The 25,293-nt window shown below is 41.5% G+C and overlaps 1 protein-coding gene across 1 annotated transcript in view; it reads left to right on the forward strand.

Moving 5' to 3' along the window:
* The window catches only part of PAPPA (pappalysin 1), a 255,070-nt gene that overhangs the window by 44,619 nt on the left and 185,158 nt on the right, over positions 1-25,293 (forward strand). Inside the window, exons 3-4 of the mRNA XM_032251598.1 lie at positions 13,985-14,130; positions 18,096-18,389. Coding sequence (XP_032107489.1) covers positions 13,985-14,130; positions 18,096-18,389 — 440 coding nt within the window. The remainder of the gene's footprint in view (positions 1-13,984; positions 14,131-18,095; positions 18,390-25,293) is intronic.

Below are 25,293 nucleotides of genomic sequence, written 5' to 3' on the forward strand. Positions count from 1 at the left end.
TATGAATACCACTACTTCTTATATACACTCTCGTTGTTGTGAGACACTGCCAACGCCTCCTTCTCCACTTTCATCACCTCTACTCCATCTCCCAAATTGCTTCAGAAATTTCCCTGGAAAATGTAAACCAGATCATTTTATCCTCTTACATATAATCTGCCAGGGTCTGCCTGGGGCTCCCAGGACATTTTCAATTCTCCATTGCTTGGTATACCAGACCCTTCCTGATTGTCAGTTTGTTGTGTGTTGCTTTGAAGGAATTCCTGAAGCTGGGTAATTGACAAAGGAAAGAGATTTATTTGGCTCATGGTTCTACAGGCTATATAAGAAGCCTGGCACCAGTGTCCGCTTCTGGTGAGGGCCTCAAACTGCTTCCCCTCATGCTTGGAAGGTAAAGAGGAGCCAGCATATGCAGAGATCACATGGCAAGATAAGAAGCAAGAAAGAGAGTGGAGAGATGCCAGACACTTTTTCACCATCAATACTCTCACCAGAATTAATAGAGTAAGAACTCACTGCCATGGGAATGACACCAAGCCATTCCTAAGGAATCTGCTCCCATGACCCAAACACCTCCTACTAGGCCCCATCCCCAACATGGGGGATTATATTTCAATGTGATGTTTGGAGGGGACAAATATCCAAACTATAGCACAGATATAGCCACTGCTGTCCCCTCCAGCTTTGTCTTGTGAGGTTCCTCAACCTTGAAAACACTTGCAAGTGAGGACTGGTAGTGTGTATTCTCATGTTCTTCTATGCCTCTGGGCTTTCTGGAGCTTCTGACATTTTGTCTGTTTCCCACACTTGGTTCAATATCAAACCAAGGTTTATTTTTTATGTGAAAACCTCAGTGGTATCTGACCCTCCTTCAGCTGAGTGTCATTACTGTGTGCTCTTCTTATATTTAGCACCCACCCGCTCTATCATAACACATATGATAAGGGGAAGTAAGAGACTAATGACTAAGGATATGGTTGGTAGTATCCAACAGACTAGTGGTTGTATCCTACCTGTGACACCTAAGAGTGGAGGGACTGTGGAAAAGTGGGGTCAGCCCTCTTAGCCCTGGTTCCATCACCTGTAAGTTGGGGATATTCTAAAGGTTTTGTAAAGCTTCAAAAATATAATATGTTAAAAAATACTTTGTGGGGGGGTGGTGCCAAGATGGCCAAGAGGAGGCAACACTGGAATGCAGCTCCCAGCAAATGAGACACATTGGGCTAGAGGACATCACGATTCCAAGTGAGGTGCTGGGTTCATTTTGGGGGACTGGAAGAACTCTGAAAGTAGCCCAGGGAGGGAGCCAAAGCAGGTGAGAGACGCCCAGGGAGAATGAACCAAGACAGGCCAGGGCGCGTCCCCACCTGGAACGTGCAGCCAGCTCGGAGGGTCAGGGATATCACCCTCTCCATGCTCCAGTTCTGATCCTGTGCTTACCTCATCCCTCCTGCAACCAACAGTCCAAGAAACCCCCGCCAGTCTGAGGGACGCCGTGGGTTGTCAATGCAAATCTGAGCGATAGCTCCCATCGGACCTGGGCAGAAGTTTGGACTAGCGCCAATGGGACAGAACAACCTGTCTCATAGAAAGAGGCAGAGGTGAAAGCAGAGAAACAGGTCATAAGGCCTGGCAGGCCCCAACCCCAACAAAACTCAAAGTGAAGACTGCGCATCAGAGATCTTGGCAGCAAATGCACCAGTTTGACCCCAACCAGGAAGATCGAGCTCAGGGAAGGAGATACAACATTGGGAAGGTGGGGCTAATTTTACCTGCAAACAAACCCAAGGGGAAGACCACCCACCCAGCAACCTGACTGAATCTGAAGCAGCCCAGCAGCGCCTCTACAGGCCAAAAAAGATATAGCTCCAACTGCAACAGAAAGGACGTCAACTCAGAGATTTCTCCCGAAATCAACAGCTTCACAGATCAAAGGGAGATAAATCCATGAAGATGGGAAAAAAACAGCACAAAAAGGATGAAACCTTCAAAGACCAGAACACCTCTTCTCCTCCCAGGGATCACAACTCCTCACCATCAAGGGAACAAAACAAGACAAAATATGAGTGTGACAAATTGATAGAAGCATAGGTAGATAATAACAAACTTCTCTGAGTTAAAAGACCATCTTCTAACCCAATGCAAAGAAACTAAGAACCTTGAAAAAAGGTTAGATGAAATGCTAAGTATAATAACGAGATAGAGAAGAACATAAAAGACTTGATGGAGTTGAAAAATGCATCATGAGAACTTCGCAAGGCATGCACAAGCTTCAACAGCTGAGTCCATCAAGCAGAAGAAAGGATATCAAAGATAAAAGATCAAATAAATGAAATAAAATGAGAAGGCAAGATCAGAGAAAAAAAGTGAAGGGAAAAAAGAGTGAAAATACCTAATCTATGCTTGATCAGCATACCTGAATGTGACGGAGAGAATGAATCCAAGTTGGAAAACACTCGTCAGGATATTATCCAAGAGAACTTCCCCAGCCTAACAAGGCAGGCCAACATTCAAATCCAGGAAATACAGAGAATACCACAAAGATATTCCTCAAGAAGGCAACCCCAAGGCACCTAATTGTCAGATTCACCAGGGTTGAAATGAAGGAAACAATCCTAAGGGAAGCTAGAAAGAATGGGCAAGTCGCCCACAAAGGAAAAACCATCAGACTCATAGCAGATCTCTCAGCAGAAACTCTACAAGTTAGAAGGGAGTGGGGGCCAATATTCAACATTCTGAAAGAAAATAACTTTCAACTCAGAATTTTATATCCATCCAAACTAAGATTCATAAGTGAAGGAGAAATAAAATCCTTTACAGACAAGCAATAGCTGAGAGATATCGTCACTATATGACCTGCCTTACAAGAACTCCTGAAGGAAGTACTAAACATGGAAAGGAACAACCAGTATGAACCACTGCAAAAACAGACCAAATGGTAAATAAACATAGAAAGGAACAACCAGTACCAGCCACTCCAAAAACGTACCAAATGGTAAAGAGCATCAACACAATGAAGAAACTGCATCAACTAATGGGCAAAACAACCAGTTACCATCAAAATGGCAGGATCAAATTCACACATAACAATATTAACCTTAAATGTAGATGGGCTAAATGCCACAGTCAAAAGACAGATTAGCAAATTGGATAAAAAGTCAAAACCCATCAGTGTGCTGTATCCAGGAAACCCATCTCACATGCAAGGACACACATAGGATCAAAATAAAGGGATGGAGGAAGATTTACCAAGCAAATGAAGAGCATACAAAAAGCAGGAGTTGCAATCCTAGTCTCTGATAAAGTAGACTTTCAACCAACAAAGATCAAAAGAGACAAAGAAGGGCGTTACATAATGGTAAAAGGATCAATGCAACAAGAAGAGCTAATGATCCTAAATATATATGTGCCCAATAGGGGAGAACCAAGATACATAAAGCAAGTTCTTAACGACCTACAAAGAGACTTAGATTCCCACACAATAATAGTGGGAGACTTTAACACTCCACTGTCAATATTAGACAGATCAACGAGACAGAAAATTAACAAGGATATCCAGGACTTGAACTCAGATCTGGACCAAGCAAACCTAATAGACATCTACAGAACTCTCCACCCCAAATCCACAGAATATACATTCTTCTCAGCACCACACCACACTACCCTAAAGTTGACCACATAATTGGAAGTAAATCACGCTTCAGCAAATGCAAAAGAACAGAAATCATAACAAACAGTCTCTCAGACCAGAGTGCAATCAAATTAGAACTCACGATTAAGAAACTCACTCAGAACTGGACAACATCATGGAAACTGAACAACTGGCTCTTGAATGTTGACTGGATAAACAATGAAATGAAGGTAGAAATACAGATGTTCTTCAAAACCAATGAGAACGAAGACACAACATACCAGAATCTCTGGGACACGTTTAAAGCAGTGCCTAGAGGAAAATTTATAGCAATAAATACCCACATGAGAAGCAAAGAAAGATCTAAAATTGATGCCCTATCATCAAAATTGTAAAAGCTTAGAGAAGCAAGATTGAAAAAACTCAAAAGCTAGCAGACAACAAGAAATAACTAAGATCAGAGCAGAACTGAAGGAGATAGAGACACAAAAAAACCTTCAAAAAATCAGTAAATCAAGGAGCTGGTTTTTTTAAAAGATCAACAAAACAGACAGACCACTAGCCAGATTAATAAAAAAGAGAAGAATCAAATGGATGCAATATCAATAAAGGGGGTATCACCACCAATTCCACAGAAACACAAACTATCATCAGAGATTACTATAAACAACTCTATGCACATAAACCAGTAAACCTGGAAGAAATGGATAAATTCCTGGACACTTGCACCCTTCCAAGCCTAAACCAGGAAGACGTTGAAACCCTGAATACACCAATAACAAAGACTGAAGTTGAGACAGCAATTAATAGCCTACTAACCAAAAAAAGTCCAGGTCTAGATGGGTTCACAGCCGAATTCTACCAGACATACAAAGAGGGACTGGTACCACTCCTTCTGAAACGATTCCAAAAATTGCAAAAAGAGAGGATTCTTCCCAAATCATTTTATGAGACAAACATCATCCTGATACCAAAACCCAGCAGAGACTCAACAAGAAAAGAAAACTTCAGGACAATATCCAGGATGAACACAGATACAAAAATCTTTAATAAAATACTGGCAAACTGATTGCTATAGCACATCAAAAAGCTTATCCATCATGATCAGGTAGGCTTCATCCTGGGGATGCAAGGCTGGTTCAACATATGCAAGTCTGTAAATGTAATCTGCCACATAAACAGAACCAAAGACAAAAACCACATGACTATCTCAATAGATGCAGAGAAGGCCTTCGAAAAATTCAACAGGCCTTTATGCTAAAAACTCTCAATAAACTAGGTATCGATGGAACATATCTCAAAACAATAAAAGGTATTTACAACAAACCCACAGCCAACATCATATGGAATGGGCAAAAACTGGCAGCATTCCCTTTAAAATCTGGCACTAGACAAGGATGCCCTCTCTCACCACTCCTATTCAATATAGTGTTGGAAGTTCTAGCCAGAGCAGTCAGGCAACAACAAAAAAAAATAAAGGGTATTCAGTTAGGAAAGGAGGAAGTCAAATTGTCTCTATTTGCAGATGACATGATTGTATATTTAGAAGGCCCTATTGTCTCAGCCCAAAATCTCCTTAAACTAATAAGCAACTTCAGCAAAGTCTCAGGATACAAAATCAATGTGCAGAAATCAAAAGCATTTCTATACACCAATAACAGACTTAAAGAGAGCCAAATCAAGAACAAACTGCCGTTCAAAATTGCTACAAAGACAATAAACTAGAAATACAAGTAACAAGGATGTAAGGGACCTCTTCAAGAAGAAATACAAACAACTGCTTAAGGAAATAAGGGAGGACACAAACAGATGGAAAAACATTCCATGCTCATGGTTAGGAAGAATCAATATCGTGAAAATGGCCATACTGCCCAAAGTAATTTATAGATTCAACACTATCCCCATCAAGCTACCTATGACCTTCCTCACAGAACTGGAGAAAATGACCTTAAACTTCATATGGAACCAAAAGAAAGCCCACATAGCCAATACAATCCTAAGCATAAAAAACAAACAAACAAACAAAAAAAGAAAAAAACAAAGCTGGAGTCAAACTATACTGTAAGGCTGCAGTAATCAAAACAGCATGGTGCTGGTACCAAAACAGAGATGTAGACGGCAATGCCATACATCTACAACCACCTGATCTTTGACAAACCTGACAAAAACAAGCAATGGGGAAAGGATTCCCTATTTAATAAATGGTGTCGGGAAAACTGTCCATTGTACAGAAAGCAGAAACTGGACCACTTCCTGACACCTTACACTAAAATTAACTCCAGATGGATTAAAGACTTAAACATAAGACCTAACACCATAAAAACCCTAGAAGAAAACCTAAGCAAAACCATTCAGAACATAGGCATAGGCAAGGACTTCATGACTAAAACACCAAAAACATTGGCAACAAAAGCCAAAATAGACAAATGGGATCTAATTAAACTCCAGAGCTTCTGTACAGCAATAAATAAATAAATAAATAAATAAATAAATAATTTTTTAAAAAAGTCGTTAGAGTCACCCAGCAACCAACAGAATGGGAAAAAATTTTTGCAATCTACCCAACAGACAAAGGGCTAATGTCCAGAATCTACAAAGAACTAAAACAGATTTACAAGAAAAAAAACAAACAAACCCATTCAAAAGTGGGCAAAGGACATGAACAGACACTTCTCAAAAGAAGACATTTATGAGGCCAACAAACATATGAAAAAATGCTCATCATCACTTCATTAGAGAAATGCAAATCAAAACCACATTGAGATACCATCTCATTCCAGTTAAAATGGTGATCATTCAAAAATCTGGAGACAACAGATGCTGGAGAGGATATGGAGAAATAGGAACACTTTTACACTGTTGGTGGGAGTTAGTTCAACCATAGTGGAAGACAAAGTAGCAGTTCCTCAAGGACCTAGAAATAGAAATTCCATTTCACCCAGCAATACCATTACTGGGTATATATCCAAAGGATTATAAATCATTCTATTATAAAGACACATGCACATGTGTGTTCACTGCAGCACTTTTACATTGTAAACAGTTGGCAAAGACCTGTAGCCAACCCAAATGCCCATCGATGATAGACTGGAGAAGGAAAATGTGGCACATATACACTATGGAATACTATGCAGCCATAAAAAATAATGAGTTTGTGTCCTTTGTAGGACATGGATGAATCTGGAAATCATCATTCTCAGCAAACTGACACAAAAACAGAAAATCAAACACTACATGTTCTCACTCATAGGCGGATGTTGAACAACGAGAACACATGGACACAGGGAGGGGAGCATCACACACTGGGATCTGTTGGGGTAGAACAGGGTTAGGACAGCAGGAGGTAGGGAAGTTGGGGAGGGACAACATGGGGAGAAATGCCAGATATAGGTGACGGGGGGATGGAGGCAGCAAACCACATTGCCGTGTATGTACTTATGCAATATTCCTGCATGTTCTACACATGTACCCCAGAACCTAAAGTGCAATAAAATATATGTATTTAAAAATGCTTCAACAGTTCCAGTTTGTAGTAAACTTTCCCAAATGGTAGTGTTACTAGTATTATTGTATTATGTTGTGATCATTCATTTACTTGTCTCACTTTCTTCATAAAATTTCTGATACCCTGATAATGAAAATCATGCTTTTTTTCTCATTATCTATAGGCACAGTTTCTAGCTTAAAGCATAGTATTTGATAAAATCTCAGTAAGTGTTGATGAAGGAAAGCAGAAAAGAATAAATGAATGATATGTGGAGAGGAAGGAACTTAGGAAGCAGAGAATGAAGGCAGGGAAGGAGGGAGGAAAAAATGGAGGTAAGGAAAGAATGACTCATTCAATAACTAAATAAAGGAATGATCAGTTTTTCAGTTAGTCTTTGATTGATGCTGTTACATTTTTCTTTCCTATGTGTCAAGCTTCCATATAAAATCTGTTATTTTGGAAACTAATCATTCAAGATTCCAAGAATTTAATAAACTCTCCCAGCATTTTCTTTCTGTGTCTTTTTTTATAGACTAGCAAGGCAGATTTATCATTTTTGACAATGAAACTAAGCAGGAGGATCAAGTCCAGTTTGTTAGGACCCTTGGGATAAAGAACAAAATTCAGATTTTTGTGCTGGTCACAGCTTGGAGAAAGTCTGTTATCTGGAACAAGGATATGGATGCAATAAACATTCTGAGGTTTATCATGCTTTAATGACTTGCCTTGAGTGGCTTTGATCTTTGTATCTGATAATCATTTTCAAGCGGTCTGGTGTGTTCTGAAAATTAAGTAGTGGTTCATGGACTTGAGGACCTCCTTGGGAATGACAAGCTACAATCAGAATTTGGAAATGGGCAATGTTACAGAATTTGCTCTATGAGATGGAGAAACAGGACAACCTCCTGTGAAGAAGGTAAACACATTGATTTAGTGAAGGAAACCAGGTTTTGCTGGTGGAGTGGGAACCCAACAGGCATTGGGAGCTATGGCCAGTTTTCTCTAGATCTATGAACTAGCTTAAAAGATAATTCCACATCTTGAGGGTTTTTCATGAGTTGGGTACTCTTCTAGGTATTTTCTCATGCATTACTGCCTTGAATTTTTATATCCCCATTTCTGTGTTGAATTTTCTAATTCCCATTTCACAGATGAGGAAATTGAGATACAAATGACAGGGTCAGTTGCCCAAGATCACAAGACCACTTTGTGGAAGAAGAAGGATTTGAACTCCAGTCTGTCTCTCTCTTAAAATTACTCTCTGCTGCCTTTTATTCTAACCTGAAAGAACCGTTCTCAGTCTCCAACTTAAAAGTGGCCCCCTCTCAGCCAGTGTTTGGTTCACACAAACCCTCCTCCAGTTGAGGGCATCAACACATGGCCAGTACCATCCCTGTGACCAGCCGCACCCATCAAGGGCCCAGGAAGCATGACTCTGGCATGACATTGCTTAAAGATCTCCTCAGCTATCACTTCTACATAGGGGAAGTCCACTGAAGAGTGGCCTACTTTGTAAATAGAAATTGAGAGTCCTCAGTCTTGACCTGGGCTCACTGTAAACAGCACCACTGAAACTGGAAGGCCAGTGTGTCATGTTTCTAGAGATGGAAAAACTCAGGCCTTCTCACACTTTTTCCCTTAATTTTATTTAAAGGATTTGTTGCTGTTGCTGTTGTTGTTTTGCATTCTGAATGTGGTTCCCTTTTGCTTCTCTCTCAATAAAACAGGCCCTGACAGCCCTCTCATTCAGATTATTACAGAGTCGTGCCATCTCAGGCCAGTGCATTTAGGAAATATGTTGTTGGCACTCACCAACGAGTGAGATGCATAAAGAAAATATTCTAATGACAGTTGAGTTGAGAGAGCTTTGATCTCCCTCCAGAACTGTACTCATGGCTTTGAAATGCAGTTCTGGCAAAGGGGTAAAGTCTGGGCGCCTTGGCAATCAGGGCTGGGCCCCCTGAAACAGACATTCCAGGGGACCCGCAATTTCCACAGTGGATCCAGGTGCATGGGTTGTGCAGGAAGAAAAGAGACCACTCTCGAGAGGCGGCTCAGGGGAAAGGATCTAATTTAGGAGGGATGTTTCAATCCAGCCGATATTTTCCAAACTTTGTGGTTTGTACTGTTGTTTGGTTTTTGGCAAAGGTGGAAGTGTAAGGGGGAGGGGTGTGGAGGAGGAATTATGGTCAAATATATTTGGGTACACTTCCCGTACTATCTGCCTTACTTTGATTTTGCATATTTGAGGCTCTGAAAATCCTTGCAATTAAAAAATGTGTGTATTTAACCCTATTTAACAGAACATGTTCCAAACCAGTTTGACTCAGCCAACTTTGTCTTTGAATATTCATCTCTTTCTTATAAATTTAGCCTTCTGTAGAACATGATCTAGAAGACCCAGATCTATTTCACAACCTAACTGACTAGGTAGAAACCCTGAGCTGGAGAACAACCAGCAGAGTACAGTGAGAAGTGGTGAGATACTCAGGCAATGCAGGGTCCCGCACCCAGGTGTCCAGCTGAGGGAGAGAATGGAGGCTGCCATCCTTCCCATTACTCGTTCTCTAAACTATGCACCTTTGCAGGGAACTGTGTCCACTTGAAGAAAGAGGTGACTTTACTTGTGATACAAAACTGCTGTTATACGCAAGTGGCATGCACACAGGTTGGAGCAGAGAGGCTTGTTGCCAGGCTTTTCTATACCCTGTATTAGGTATTTGACCTTGGGCAAATCATTCCCCTTCCTTGAGCTCTGGGCTTGCTCATCCTGTTTTGAAACTATGCAGTTTGAGAGAGAGGTGCTCAGTAGCTGCCCTTCAGTGGTGGTTCTCTCTTGAAGGATGCTTTTAAGTGATACAGAGATAATAAAGATTTGGTCCTGACTGCCAGAAGCTCATTACCTGATGGAAAAAACAGCAGAAGCATTCATTTTCAGATAGAGGTGATGATGATGATTTGATTATTAATAATTTTCATTTTACTAACAGTAAATGGAGTAAAAGGAGCCTATCCTAATCAGTGATGCCTTCTCTGTGCCAGCCACCATGCTAGGCACTTAACCTATGTTGCCTCTAATTCTTATGACACCCTTGACAGGTGGTCATCATCATCCCTACTTTACAGACAAGGGTAGTCATAAGAGGATACATGAAGTGCATCACATGTAAGCTGGGCTTTGCAGGGATTGTAAGATTTAAAAGAGCTAAGAATCAAGAAGAGATATTGTAAGGCAGAGAAGGGAAACTAATGGACATACTTAGGGGTTGGGCATAACTGGGGAAAACTAAAGGTTCCCAGAATAAGGAAACCAAGATAACTTGAGTAGTTGAGTTTGTAGGAGGAAGAGACACTGAAAACTGAGACTGGGAGAGCCACCCAGAGGCAGACTGCCCATTTAGGGTCTTTCCTAGTAGGCGAAATTAGGACACCAGGATATGGAGGGAAGCTCACATTTTCTAGTTATCTGCTGGGATTGTCTTATTTAATCCTCTTGGTACCCTCCTGAGCTACGTGATACTCAAACCTACTTGCCCATACATATAGGTCTATCTGTCCAATTCTGAGTAGCAAAGCTTCTATGCAGATTAATCCACACAGATTAACCTACAGATCCACACACACACGGATTAATCTACAGACTAATACACACACACAGTTGGACAGACAACTTTCCCATAGATATACGTCTGTCTGTCCAACTTCGTGAGTTTTGGGATTTTGATTGATTTTTTCTGGGAAGTAAATAATGTTTGTTTGTTTTTGTTTTTGTTTAAAGAGATAGGATATTGCTCTTTTGCCCAAGTGGGAGTAGAGTGGTGCCATCATAGCTCACTGCAGCCTTGAACTCCTGGGTTCAAGTGATCCTCCTGTCTTAGCCTCCAAAGTAACTGGGACTACAGGCATATGCCACCATGGCCAGATAATTTTTTGAATTGTTTGTATTCTTTGTAGAAATGGATCTCCCTGTATTGCCCAAGCTAGTCTCAAACTCCTGGCCTCAAGAATTCCTGCCACCTTGGCCACCCAAAGTGCTGGGATTACAGGCAGGAGAAACCACACCAAGCCCTTACAATTTAAAGTGTATTTGAACAATGTACAATGTATGCACAGGGCCAGCCTTCCCAACAATTGCCAAACGAAAGTCATGTGGCCCATTTCCTTCTCTCACCTTCACTATTCCTAGACAGTAGGAGTAATGAAGGTGAGAGAACGAAAGTAGTTCAGTAGTTTCTTCTGAATTTGACCTCCTTTGCTTTCTCTTCTGTCTTGTTGACAAAAGGGAAAAAGACATCCTTTCAAGGCATAAGGGTAGGGAGGTAAATACCCACATGTATTCCTGTCCCGAAGATTTTCCCCCTGATATATTTGAGAGACACCCAGCCTGGCTCTGTATTAGTGGGAAAACCTCAGGCAACAGAAGGAAAACTTTCATCCACAGAGCTGTGTTTTTGCTTTTTTTTTTTTTTTCCCACTTCGGGTAGGTCCCTCTAGGAGAGGTGGGGAAGAGAGAGGCCAGTAGGGTTAGGGGCCTGGGCCTGGATTGCTCCTGTGGATTCTTCCCCTTCGGAGAAATGGAAGCTTCCCAAAGTATGGGGGAAAAATTCAGGTACAAGCCAGGGAGAGGCTCCCACATCCCATTTTTCTGCTTTGGGCTAGGATGAATACCGCTTCTTGAAAAGATTGGCTTCTGCAATTACCACCGAATAAACAACCAATTAAAACGTCTCCCCTGCCCTTACCCACCCTGTCTTTTTCTCTCTGGAAGCTTTCTCATCTCAGAGCCATGGACAGAGGTGGCTTTCTCTAATAACATTTTTGTTCTCTGCCTGAGAGAACATTTGATGGAAATGAACAAATCAATTAGAAAATAATAAATTATGTGGAAAGGGCTGATCCAAGAAAATCTCAGCTCCTCTGTGTTTTCATTCTTCTCCCAGGCATTGTTTCCCATTTCACTGTGGGCCTGAGTGAGCTTGGAAATGAGGGTGAGGTTGTGGGAAGAGTTGGACACGTCTAGATTTGTACTTGGCCTCGTCGCCTGTTGTGTGATCTCTGAACCCCTGTTCCTTCATCTGTATGATGGGGATAAGTGATGGGAATAGTTAAACATGCGCTGAGGCTTTCTACATGCTAGACATTCTTCTAAGCCCTTTACTCTTTCTTTATTAACTACCTTAACCCTCTGAACAGCTGTATGGGGTAGGTATTATTATCACCCTTGTTCTGTATATAAAGAAACTGAGGCACAGGAAGTTAAGTACATTGCCCAGGGTGACCCAAAAATAAAGTGGAAGAGCTGGATTCAAACCTAGGGCTGTAGCTTAAGAATCAGCCATCTCACCCACTCTGTTGCATTGCTTCAACTACCTAACAGGGATGAGACATGTGTACCTAACACAGGGTCTGGTATACAGCAAATGCTTCATAAATGTTGGCTGTCTCCTTCCTCATTCTCTTCCCTGATGACAGAGAAGACTATTAGAATCCCTCATGAGGCTTCCAGCCTAAGAAGTTGAATGTGGGCTCTTGAGGAAAAAAAGAGCTCAGCAGTGAGATTTCAGGTCAATATCTGAGCTTGTGATTCTTGAAATTAGTCAGCTAAACCTAGACATAGATATAAACTCTCCTGGCCCCACCTGTATCTCCAACCTATGTTTTTTGTGAAAAGTCGTACAAATTATGGTCACATGAATTTTTGGTTTCATGAGCTTGGGGCTTTCTGTGACATGGGCGGCCATGACACTCTAGGTCTGAGACGTATCCTATTCACAGCAGGGTAGAGGGGTAGTTTTCCACCCACAGAAATGCTCTGTGGAGCACCAGGCAGCTGTTACTAATTTCAATGTATTGATAAGAAAACTGAGGCCCCATTAGTGTGGAGTTACTAAATTTGAGACTGAGAGTTAAATATTTTTACTCCTACTTTTCCCAATTTAATTCAATTCCATCAAAAATCTACTGAGTGTTCACCAGGTATCAAGCTTTGTGCTGAGAACTCGGTAAACAGAGATGAATAAGGCACTCCCCTTTCCCCAGGTGGCCACAAATGGGTATTATATAACAGACAGAGGACGTGATTAATTGAAATGGCAAATGAGAGAGAGTGCACTGCTCGTAGGAGGTAGACAAGTATGGTGATGTTAAAAGGGGTGCAGGGAGGAGAGCATCAGGGAAGTCTTCCTGGAGGAGGGATTCCAGAACAGACTTTGGATTTGTTCTTCACAGGACAAAATGCTGATCAGAGTCCCAGCAGAGGAAAGAGCATGAATAAAGGTGCCAGTGGGATCATGCACTATACATGGGGCAGAGATGTCTGTATTCAGTGGGACGCTCAAGAGAAGGAATAGAGAGAGATGAGGCTAAGGAGTAGGCTGTGTCTTGGAGGCCATGCTGGGAACTTGGACTTGGTCTTTCATATATGCGGAAGCTCTTCTATTATTCTAAGAGGGGAAGAAAAGAGAACCATCATTAATGTGTGCTACTGGCTGGGCTTTGTGAGACCTCCTGGGTGGAGACAGCATTAAGGAAAAGGAAAACACTGCCAAGTAGCAGCTTGAACTTAGTAAGATCTGAAGAAGTTTCTCTAAGCCTCTGGAGATAATGATACTACCTACCTCTGTGTTTGTAAGAAGCCTAACAACTTTGACAAGTCTCTTAAACTCTCAAGGACTTATTTTTATGATGTGTAAAATGGAATCATCTTACTTATAATATTATTGGGGGAATTCAATAAGGTGGTGTTTATAACGTGCTTAGCAAAGTGCCTGGCACACATAGTTGCTCTAAATCATTTGGAGAATGCCTGTTATTTAAATAGTATCTTTTTGAGTATGGTAACAATCAAAGTTCTTCTTCTGTTTCAGAGCCTACATGGATGTTAATGAGCTGAAGAACATTCTTAGATTGGATGGATCAACACATCTCAATATTTTCTTTGCAAACTCCTCAGAAGAGGAGTTGGCAGGAGTAGCAACTTGGCCATGGGACAAGGAGGTCCTAATGCACTTAGGTGAGTCTTAGAAACTTCTTCAAGAGGAACCTGGAGTAGGACAGTAATACATTCAGTGCGATGATGATCATTATTATGATCATGATAGTGGTGGTGGTAGTCGTGAGGGTGAACAGCCCATTTATTTATCACGTTAATTTATAAAATTCTTTGACATCCTTTATCTCGTTTTGACCACCAAGCAATTTTCTGAAGGAAATAGCACCATATTATTAACCACGTTTTATCAATGGGGAAATGAGACCCAAAGAAGAAATGGGGCTTATCCAACATCACACACAAGGCAGTGACAGTCACAACTGGAAACTAAGTTTCCAGCACTATCTACTGTTTGCTTTCTCCTTAAACCCTCTGTCTCCTAGTTCCTGCAAACATCTTCTCAGTCTGGTAACCACACTGTACTGGCACAGCCAGTCATGGGTTGGCTTGAAAGACACCAAAGAAGCAAGAGAAAGTGAGTTTGTAAGAACTCCTTGTTCCTCCATGTTCCGCCCACCAACACCAACAGGAACTCTTCTTACATTCAAATTATGCATATCCATAAACAAGACATAAGTTTCTGCAAACCAATCACCAAAAGTTAGACATGACAACAGTTTCTGAAAGATGCCCTGTAAGCAAACATTGTAGTTCTTTAATTTTATTGTTTCCATGCTCTCTTCCAGAACACATCTATATGTAGACATGCTTTTCTTTAACTGTACATTTTAAAAATCATAGCATAGATGAAATTCTGTGTTCTTTTTTTACTTAATATTATGCTATCTACTTTTTTTTTTCCATGTCATAGAAGTCTTATCCTCACTTCTCACCCATTTTTTTTTTCATTTAAAATCACAAAAGAAAAGTACCCTTCTGGGTTATTTCCCCCTCTCTAAAGACAAGATTTTTAAAAGCCACATAATATTCCCTTGAACAACGGCACTGCCCTTTATTTAACCATTTTGCCTTTGGTAGAATGTTCCCATTATTTACAAGAATGAATCGTGATGACTCAGTGAACATCTTTATCTGAGAATGTTCTGGCTCAGCAGTGACAGTGCTGGATGTATCCTCAAGCCTGCCTGGTCTCCTGGTGAAACAGAGTCCAGTAGCTGCTCCATTGCTATGCTGTCTTGGAAATGAGAGATTCAAATAATAGAAGTCTTGCTGAATTAAGCATAGACATAGTTACCTCCAGACGACTCTCATTTCTCAATTGTTTTTTAGAGAATGCAACCAATTTGTCTGTGTGTGTGTGTGTGTGCGCGCGCGAATGTGTGGTTGTATAAATAAATACAAAGATAAATATCAACTTGTTCTCAGCTGGGAGGATTTTATGCCCTAGGAGATATTTGGCAATATCTAGATATATTTTTGCTTATTACAAATGGGGGAATGATACTGGCATCTAGTGGGTAGAAGCCAGTGATGCTGCTAAATGTCCACAGTGTCCACCACAAAGAATTACACAGTCTAAAATGTTAGTAGTGCTGAGGTTGAGAAGTCCTGAGATAGATGATGTATGGGTAGATAAATAGGCAGACAGGCAGACAGATGGGGTTGTAAGAGCTCCTAAGAAGAGAGCATGCAGCTTAGGCAAACTTGAAGGTGATCAGCTTATATGACATACCTAGAATATGGTGTATGGGAGTAATGCTATACTAAAGCCAAAATTTGTGTTCGTTCTCAACTGTGACTTGACTTAGCAGTATGGCCTTAGGCAATTCTCTTTCCTTCCTCAGGCCTCAGTGTCCTTCAATATTAAATAAGCAGGTCCTAGGAGGCCAGAAAACCCCAAGGACCCTTCTCAGTTCTGAAATTCTGTTCTATTAGAAAAGCAACTGGAAGGGCCATGATCAGAGTCTGAGAATGGTTGAGCAGCAGACTTTTACAGTTAGAACAAAATACTCCTGATAATTCCATAAATTTCAGAGACTGGCTCAGGGCCAGGAATAAGAGAGGCTATAAATCCATAGCATGTTATAGTTCTTCAGGATGATGTCAGGCTCAAGCTATTTCACCTGATAAGAGAAGCAATGAAACAGGACTGGGACCCAAGTGCTGTCACTCTGTGAAAAGGTATGAGTTGGGAGGGGATGAGGTAAAACAAACAGGGCTAGCTTAGACATCAAGTCTGCAATCCAATCATCATCCCTGGAATGGTCCTGTCCTCTCATTACCTTAATAATGAAGCTTCATGGGGAGACAGAGCATCACTCTGTCATCATTATTGTCGCTGCTTATTTTAGAGCTCACCAGAAATGCAAAGTCCTTTTTCCACAGTCACAAGGCCAGTGTGAAGCAGAACGGGGATTGCAACCCATGTCAGCTAACTCCAGCCGGACTCCAGGCTGCCCTCTCCCCATCCGGAGAGATGCTGCTCATAAGTAATTTCTCTGCAGTAGCGCCAATCAAACCCAATTTATTACAACCATATTTTTTTACCCTCTTTTTCTGCTGTGACATCATGATCCCTGGAAAAAGCCTTGGGTGTGAAGCGGATTGTGTTTCATGTTATGATTGACAGAAAATAATTGAGAAAGATTTCCTGTCTCAATTTCTCTTCCTCCCTGCCTCTGCCTGCCCCCTTCTCATACCCATGTGTATGTGCACACCCACACACTCATATGCCCTCTCATACATCTTTATCTTTGTGTTAGAAAGCTCTAAGCAATTCAAAATTGCTCAGAAATTCAATCTCAGAAATCAAGTCCTCCAGGGACCCATACCCCGAGCCCTTCTTCAAAATCAGAGACCTCTACATAGACTCTCTGTGTGCCGTGACTGAGCAGGCACACCCGTTCCAGAGGTTCAGTCTAAGATGAAACTCTCCTCAAGCCCATGTGGGGCTTGCCAGTTCAAATCAACAAGCCCCTACCTCCTCATCATTCTTTTATAAGATGCTGCTCTACACCCAAAGTGCCTACTTTCAAGGTTCACAGACCTGATTTTTAACCTTCCCTTAAACACTTTCAAATTTTAAAGTTTAAATATCTCTCTGCCAGCCTGTATACATCTTTCCTAAAATGAATACAGCACAAATACTACCCATGGATTCTGCTGAGATCTGTTCTATCTCCCCAAGCTAAGCAATGCTCAGTCTTTGGAGGCATGTGGTATAGTCCATTGCTTCTCAAACCAGAATATACAGACAAGTCATTCAAGGCTGTTTTCAAAATACAGGTTGTGCTTCTGTAGGTCTGGGGTGATACACTTGATGTATGGAGGTGCTATTCTAGCTGCTCACACTTGATTAGTTAAACCTCTCAAACTTCTTCAGTTGACTTACATAGCAAATATTTAACACACATTGAATATGATACTCTGCTCCAGGCCCCGTGGTAGTCATTAACAGTAGAACATTGATTAAGAGTTCTCCTCAAGAGACATTTGCTAGTATGAAAACTGTTAGAATCGTGAATACAGCATGATGCTGACCTACATGAGTTTTCATGCTCTTACAGCATCAGAGATGAAAATATGAGATTCAGAGATGCTAATTAATCCACTCAATGTCCCAGAGTTAGTGAAAGCAAAATAAGAACCAGAACCAAGATGTCTGAACCTGAGGGCTTTGTCTAGACAAGAATATGTAGAATATTTGAATATAGGGGTAGGTCTTACTTTCTAAGGGAAAGTTTGCAGCAGAAAGGTTTACTGGCTGAGAAATCAGAGTTTCTGAATCGCTCTCCACTGAAATAGTTTGAAATCGCCTTGGGTAAGTGCCTTTACCTCTTTAAAGCATTGGTGTTTTCATATGAAAAACGAAGAATTGTAGAAAATGACTTTTGAGGTTCCTTCCTGCTCTGATAGCTCATGATTCATGTCACAGGTTGTAACAGTTCTCAGGGCAATGGAGTCATAGGGTGGAGAAGATTGTGGTTGTTTTGGGCAGCATCTCTTTCTCCTTGGTAGACTTGGGGGTGATTGCACCAAGAAGCAGAGTACCTAGCTTCCCTGATTCCCTGGATTTCCCCTTACAGGTGGCATTGTCCTGAACCCATCTTTCTATGGCGTGCCTGGGCACACCCACACCATGATCCATGAGATTGGTCACAGCCTGGGCCTCTATCACGTCTTCCGAGGCATCTCAGAAATCCAGTCCTGCAGTGACCCCTGCATGGAGACAGAGCCCTCCTTCGAGACTGGAGACCTCTGCAATGATACCAACCCAGTCCCCAAACACAAGTCCTGCGGTGACCCAGAGCCAGGAAATGACACCTGTGGCTTTCATAGCTTCTTCGACACTCCTTACAACAACTTCATGAGCTATGCAGGTAGGGCCCTACATTCTGTGGGGTGAACAGGACTGAATGTCAAATGTGGGATTTAATCCTGGCTCAGGGGAGCCTTGAATGAGCAACTTACCTTTTCTAAGGATGGAAGGCCTAGCTCTGCGACTCAGCCACCTAATGTCTTTGGGTCATTCTTTTTGTGGGTTTCACTTTTCTCAAGAAAATGGAATCATTGGACTTGCATCTCTAAGATCCTTCCTAAATTTGCAGCACAATTTTCTAAAGTGGTTGTTGTTGAACCTTTTTTATTTAGTCCATGTGTCCCTTAGATAAGCATAAAACTCTCACATCCTCTTCTATTATGTTTTGCAAGAACAATAAGAGTGCTGCAGATTTTGCAAATAGAAAATGATGACGTGAAATTGGGTATGTTTTTTTTTTTTTCCTAATTGCATGTATCTTATCGTAGTCCTTTTGTGTATCACTAGTAACATAACAATGTTAGGGGCATTGGGAGATGCCTTGTACTTCCCTTTAGCACAGGATACATCAAGGCCTTTGAGCCCTTTTAGCATCTTTGGCAAATTAGAACAAGACACCCCCTCCTCAGGGCTGTCATAGCCCTTACCACTGCACCTTCAGCTAAGAGATTTTGTGTTAGTCACAATCCACACTATTGCGCGTGGCAAGCCAGCATCAAATTCTATGATCATACTCAACTTGATGTCTCTTCCCCACTAGAACAAGCAAATTCTATCAAGGCAGAGATTGCATCTAGTATATCACTCTGTTCTCAGAAGTTAGCCCAGGGGCTAGTCCTTAATAAATGTTTGTTAGAAAAGGAAGAAGTAAAGAAAGGGAAGAGAGGGAGGTTTGGAGGGAAGGAAGGAGAAAAATGAATACATTCTCTTATAACGGGTATATAAAATTGATTCTTATTAAAAGCAATATTTCTACTCATGTAACAAAATATTGTCCTTAAAGGCCAATATGCTCTCTCTCATTTAATTGAGAGCATAATCTGTGGAGTCAGAACTATTCCCACTCTACAGATGACAGCATTGAGGCTCACTGAAGTCATTTGTGCTAGTCACATGTCTGACTCCACGTATTTTTCTCTCTTTTTTTTTTTTTTTTTTTGAGATGGTGTCTTACTCTGTTACCCAGGTTGGAGTGCAGTGGTATGGTCTCGGCTCACTCCAACCTCTGCCTCTCGGGTTCAAATGATTCTCTTGCCTCAGCCTCCTGAGTAGCTGGGATTATAGGTGCCCACCACCACGCCTGGCTAATTTTAGTATTTTCATTAGAGACAGGGTTTCACCATGTTGATGAGGCTGGTCTTGAACTCCTGACCCCATGATCCGCCCACCTCAACCTCCCAGAGTGCTGGGATTACAGGCGTGAGCCACCGCACCCAGCTGCATTTTTGTCATTTACTCTTGTATTGCTCTTCTAAAGAGAGCTAGCTGATAGTTGAGTTGGGAAATTGAGCAACCTGGGTGGCTTTTACATTCTCTTCCACAGAGATACCTCAGGGGACTGCCCTGGTGACTATATGAGTCGGGCTTTAGGCTCTCATTTCTGCTGGAGCCAGGGAAAATACACCCCCTTTCCGACTTTTACATTTCTGTTGAGGTTTTGCCTCATTTCATTTGAAGAATGGAATTTGCTGCTGGAACCCAAAGGGTTCTGTGATCCCCATTGGTCCTTTCTGCTTGTCCATTTGGGCTGAGGACCCCTGGGGACCTCTCCAGTGTAAGATTCATGTGGTCCAAATCTGAATTGAAATGTCAATCAGTACCTCTAGTACCGTAAAGAGTCTTAGATTTGAGCGCTCAAAAAAAGGCCAGGGTACTGGGTATTTCCTGAAAAGCAGATTCCCACTGAGCTTCCATTCCCAGCCAAGCTGACGCTCCACATCTGGTGCCCCATCCCCTTATACAGCCCTGCTTCCATTTCACTTCTGTAGCACCTTTTCTTGGCCAGCTGAACGCACATGGAAAATAAACAATAACGTAAGTTTGGAAGTTTGCCGGCCTCTTAGGGGCCTAGGAGCTACCGCTAGCTACCAGACCCCCAAAACTAACTATTTTTTGTTCCCCTTTGTACAGATCTAAAGGGTGATTGATTTATTGTTTTTTTCTTTTAAAGGAGCCCCTCAGCTCAGTGACGCATTAACAGCAGAACTAATTCACTGAGCTACGAAAACAAACTTATACCCACAAAAGCATATTCAAGGTGACCACGAGCTTTGAAATATTTGTTTTCCTTAGGATTTCTGATAGATGAGGTGACAAAAAGCAGCTGGATGAAATTCAAACTGCAGAACAGGATTGGGTTCTCAGGGATGTGGAGAGCAATGCATGGGAGCTGTCTCATCAAGACAATTGGGTGAAGACATTGCTGATTCCACTTCTCGTTGCTTTATCTTCCCGGGTGCTTCTTCCTCAGGCCTGATCACTGGTAGGGTAAAGGGTTGTGATGCAGCACTGCCAACAGAACTTTATATGAAGGTAGACATAGCCTGTATCTGTGCTGGCCAGTGTTGTACCACTACCTTACTACCAGTATGGTAACTGAACAATTGAAATACAACAAGTGTGACTGGTGACCTGAATTATCAGTCTTAAGTTATTTTAACTCATTGAAATCAGAAGAGCCACACGGTCTGGTGGCTACCATATTGGTTAGCTCAGGCCTGCAGTAGTTCTTGAGTACGTATGATATGCCAGACACTGTAGGAGACTTAAGTAGCCCAAGGAGGTGCACAAGTTTTACAGATGCAGAAAATGTAGCTCCGGTAGCCTAAGTATCTTGCCCAGCGTTACAAAGATAAAACAAGGCAAAGGTGAAACCTAGACCCAAGCCTTTCTTGCTGCAGAGCCTGTGTTGTTAACTAGTAATTATCTGCCTCATTTTCTGGTTCTGGGAAAGGTTGAGAGGGCCCCAGATGCTCAGATCAAGGAGGCACCAGGTGGGTGATGGGGGGAAGCCTATTTCAATAGGCAGGCTGGACAGAGCTCCAGAGGGGTATAGTCATGTTGAACTCTTGGATAAGCCCTCAGCAGATAAAAGAGCAGCAGACCCAGTTCTATTTCCTGGAGATAACTGGCTACGAGAGTTTCTGGAGGAGGACACTGTGGTCCTCAAAAGTATAGGAAACCAGGCTTTCTCTAGCCTACAGAAGCAAGTGTCTTGACCCTGTGTTTCTGTGTGTCATGGCTTCTTAATATCCACACATAAATTGACCCAGCAATTCCACTTCTAAGGAATATATCCAAAGCAAGTAAATCAATTGGTATGCTTAAGGATTTAACCACAAGAATGTTCTTAATGATATTCATTTCCTAAATATTTATTAGGCATTTACTATACGCCGGGTATAGAGGAAAAATATGTGTGAATAATGAGAAACTGCTTATAAGCCCAAAGGTAATAGACTGCTGAATAAACTGCAAGGTATTCATGTGATAGGACATTATAGGGCAACTAAAGATGGTAGAGAAGACGGTTGAAGGACATGAGCAGTCGAGTGACATGGTAGTTTGGAGCATGACATTTGGAGTGAGGGACCAAACTTGACTCTTCCATGCCTCAGCTTTGATTTTTGGCAGTTTACTTCTCTTCTCTGAGCCTCAATTATTTCATTAATACCATTGAGGATAAGCATACTCACCTTGCCTGCTTGTAGGTGTAATGGTACAAGTAAAGCACTTAATACTGTTGTTCGTCTAAATGCCCATCAGTGATAGACAGGCTAAAGAAAATGTGGTATATATACACCATGGAATAGTATGCAGCTATAAAACAGAATGAGAGTATGTCTTTTGCAAGGACATGGATGGAGCTGGAGGGCATTTTCCTTAGCAAAGTAACATAGGAACAGAAAACCAAACACTGCATGTTCTCACTTATAAGTGGGAGCTAAATGATGAGAACACATGGACACATAAAGGGGAGCAACACACACTAAGGTCTATCAAAGTGTGGAGAGTGGGAGGAAGGAGAGGATCAGGAAAAATTACTAATGGGTACTGGACTTAATACCTGGGTGATGAAGTAATCTATAAAACAAACTCCCACGACCCCCAAGTTTATCTATGTAAGAAACCTGCACATGTGCTCCTGAACTTAAAATGAAAGTTTAAAAAAAAAACAACTATCCTTGGTATCATAATTAGTGTTCATAAAGGTTGATTAGTAGGATTATTTGTTGACTATTTAATGTGAAAAGGTCAGAAAGTCATACATATATGTAGTATAAGACCTGTATATATATGTATGTGATGATAAGAATTACAGAAATTTACTATAGATATTTACATCCATGTACAAACACATCTATATACATACATATACACACATATACATTAGACATCAGTTTTATTATCTATCGGTAATGAGTTCAGAGTAATGTTTATTTCTTTGTAACATTTTTGACATATTGCAGATATTCTACAGTGAATTTTTTATTACAAATTTGTTATCTACATTTATTATTATGACTATTATTATTACCATTATTTTAAAAAAACAAAAAGACAGGGAGTTTTACACAAGGCAACTTAGTTTTCCATTCACTAGACATTAGTTAGCTTGTTAAATGCTCTCATCAGCTTTATGAGGCAGGTAATGTCTTATTCCTCATTTTATGGTGGGTGAAAATGTGGTTGGCGGGGGCTCAGCATTGTGCCCAAGGTCCCACTTGGAGTGAAGCCATGGAGTTCATGCCTTGAAGCTCCATGCAGTGTGGCCTTTCAGTCACAGACTAACAGTTGTTCTTGAGAGCGAGGTTCAGTTAGCAAACCAAACCCAGGGTACTATATCAACAGCATGGGGACTGGCTCGGGCTTATCGGTGCTGAAGTCCCAAAGTTCCTTCTGCTTTGGGACAAGATGCAGGCAGAAGAACAAGAGGAGAGACCAGATGAAGTGGCCACAGATATTGAGAGGAAAGGCATTGGTAGGGAAGGAGGCCACGCGGGGCTGACTCTAGACATTAGCTGATTGAGACAGAGCTTTGTGATAAATGAAAACCCTTTGGTACCTCTCCCAAGATTCTGATAGCCTCAAAGTCTCCAGGTAATGTACCCTGGGATAGCTTTTGACTTCAGTTTTAAAGTTCAAATACATTCATGTCTCCTTATCAGGTTCCATCACCTATCCATTTTTTTCAAACTTTCTTTTTATTGACAAATGCGAAATGGTTACTTTTTAAGTTATTTAAAAAATACACTTTTGGGGGGGTGGGGGAAGCAAGTAAAATAGAAGTTTGTACAGGGAAAAAAACTACTGTTTTTCAGCATCATTCATCTTGGTAAATGCTTTTTGTGCCCTTGCTCATTGAGTCCTCACAACTCCATGGGTTGGCGTTTATTTAAATGCCCCCAATTGATGCACGAGGGAACTGAGTCTTAAAGTTATCTCATGTTTTGGTCAAGGCTGATTAGTATTTGTTCTATGCCTGTGCCTTAAAGTACACAGCCATTTCCCTATGAATGAACAGATGTGCTATTTCTAATATTTTCACTATTATAAATTATGCTTCAAGAAACATCCTTGTATGTATATTTTACCCATGTTTATCTAACAGTATCTATCTTTTGAATCCATAAATTCCTTATTGTTAGATCGAAGAGAATGAGTGTTTTATATTCTGTATTTTTTCCACTGCTTTTAGTTTTCCAACACTCACATATAATGAGCACACACAAGCATACACGCACACATGCCAACACACACACTATTCCCAATTCCCATTTACCAGCATTTATCATAGGACAGGCATCGCTCTCAGTGCCCCACATCCCTGCACCTTGGCCGTGTTTTGAGATGAGCAATCGCGTTATCATCACTGTCTTCACTTCATGGATGCGGTAACTGAGGCACTGGGGGCAGAAAATCACTTGTCCATAGATTCTGTGTGCGCTGATCTAATCACATGGCCACACTTCTTCCCTTAGCCATCATGCCCTTCTCCTGCCTCTAACCTATTCGGTGTCTTTTCCAGGGCTTTCAAGATGAAGTACAAAGTTCATGGCAACAAAGAAAAAACTACTGAATGATCTGGCCTTTTACAGAGTGAGATATTTTTCCCCGCAATAGGGAGCCATAGAATGTTTGGTATTCAGGAGATATATGGTGGCATCTGGTTACTGGATTAGTCACTATACTGTGATTGTTAACAGACATTGGGCTCTTCTGCTTCTCCAAATATGTTAAAGACTTCCATGGAGTGCTGGAAAGGAGATTGGCAAAGATTACTAAGGGGATTTAAGGTAGCTTTTGTGTAGAACCTCCCTCACACCCCTGCCCCTTTCCTAAGCTGGATTCTCAAGACTCTATCTAACTGTCCAGCACGTGCTCAAATGTATTTAATGTTTGTTTAATAAGAAGAAACCAGTATATACTACAGTATTCCCAGTAGCCAGTCCATTTTAAGATCAGAAGAGCCCTCTGCTCCTCTGTCTGGGGCCTAGCTATGGGCTCCCTGACTGGGTGGACACCTCTGGGAAGTGGTGTTTTTGGAAACCAAGCCAAAACGGTGCCTTGTGCTCCCCTGGGGCAGTTAAATAAAACTGTTGGAGGGAGAAATGGGAAGCAAGCCTTCTCCCTCAGGGCCAGGTCTTAGGTCACACCCTGGAAAAGGGAGAGCAGGATCAAAGGTCCTTAGATCTAAAGACACCTGAGACATTATGTTCCAAGCTCCCTTAGACTCAGGCTCAACTCCCATTTATCAACCACCTGCAGGATTTTATATCCATACAACGTCTCATTTATGCTTGAAAATAAGTTCTCATATCGATCAGAAGCACAGCCTTGAAGTCAGGACTGCGTGGGTTCAAATCCCAGTTGTATCCCCAGCTTTGTGATTTTGAAATGGTTGTTTACCCTCTTTGACCTTTAATATCCTCTTCTGTAAGATAAGGAAAATAGTAGTACATGCT

This window comes from Sapajus apella, unplaced genomic scaffold (assembly GCF_009761245.1).
Source record: "Sapajus apella isolate SASKATOON/1434 unplaced genomic scaffold, GSC_monkey_1.0 scaffold76, whole genome shotgun sequence".
In the NCBI taxonomy this organism is placed as follows: Eukaryota; Metazoa; Chordata; class Mammalia; order Primates; family Cebidae; genus Sapajus; species Sapajus apella.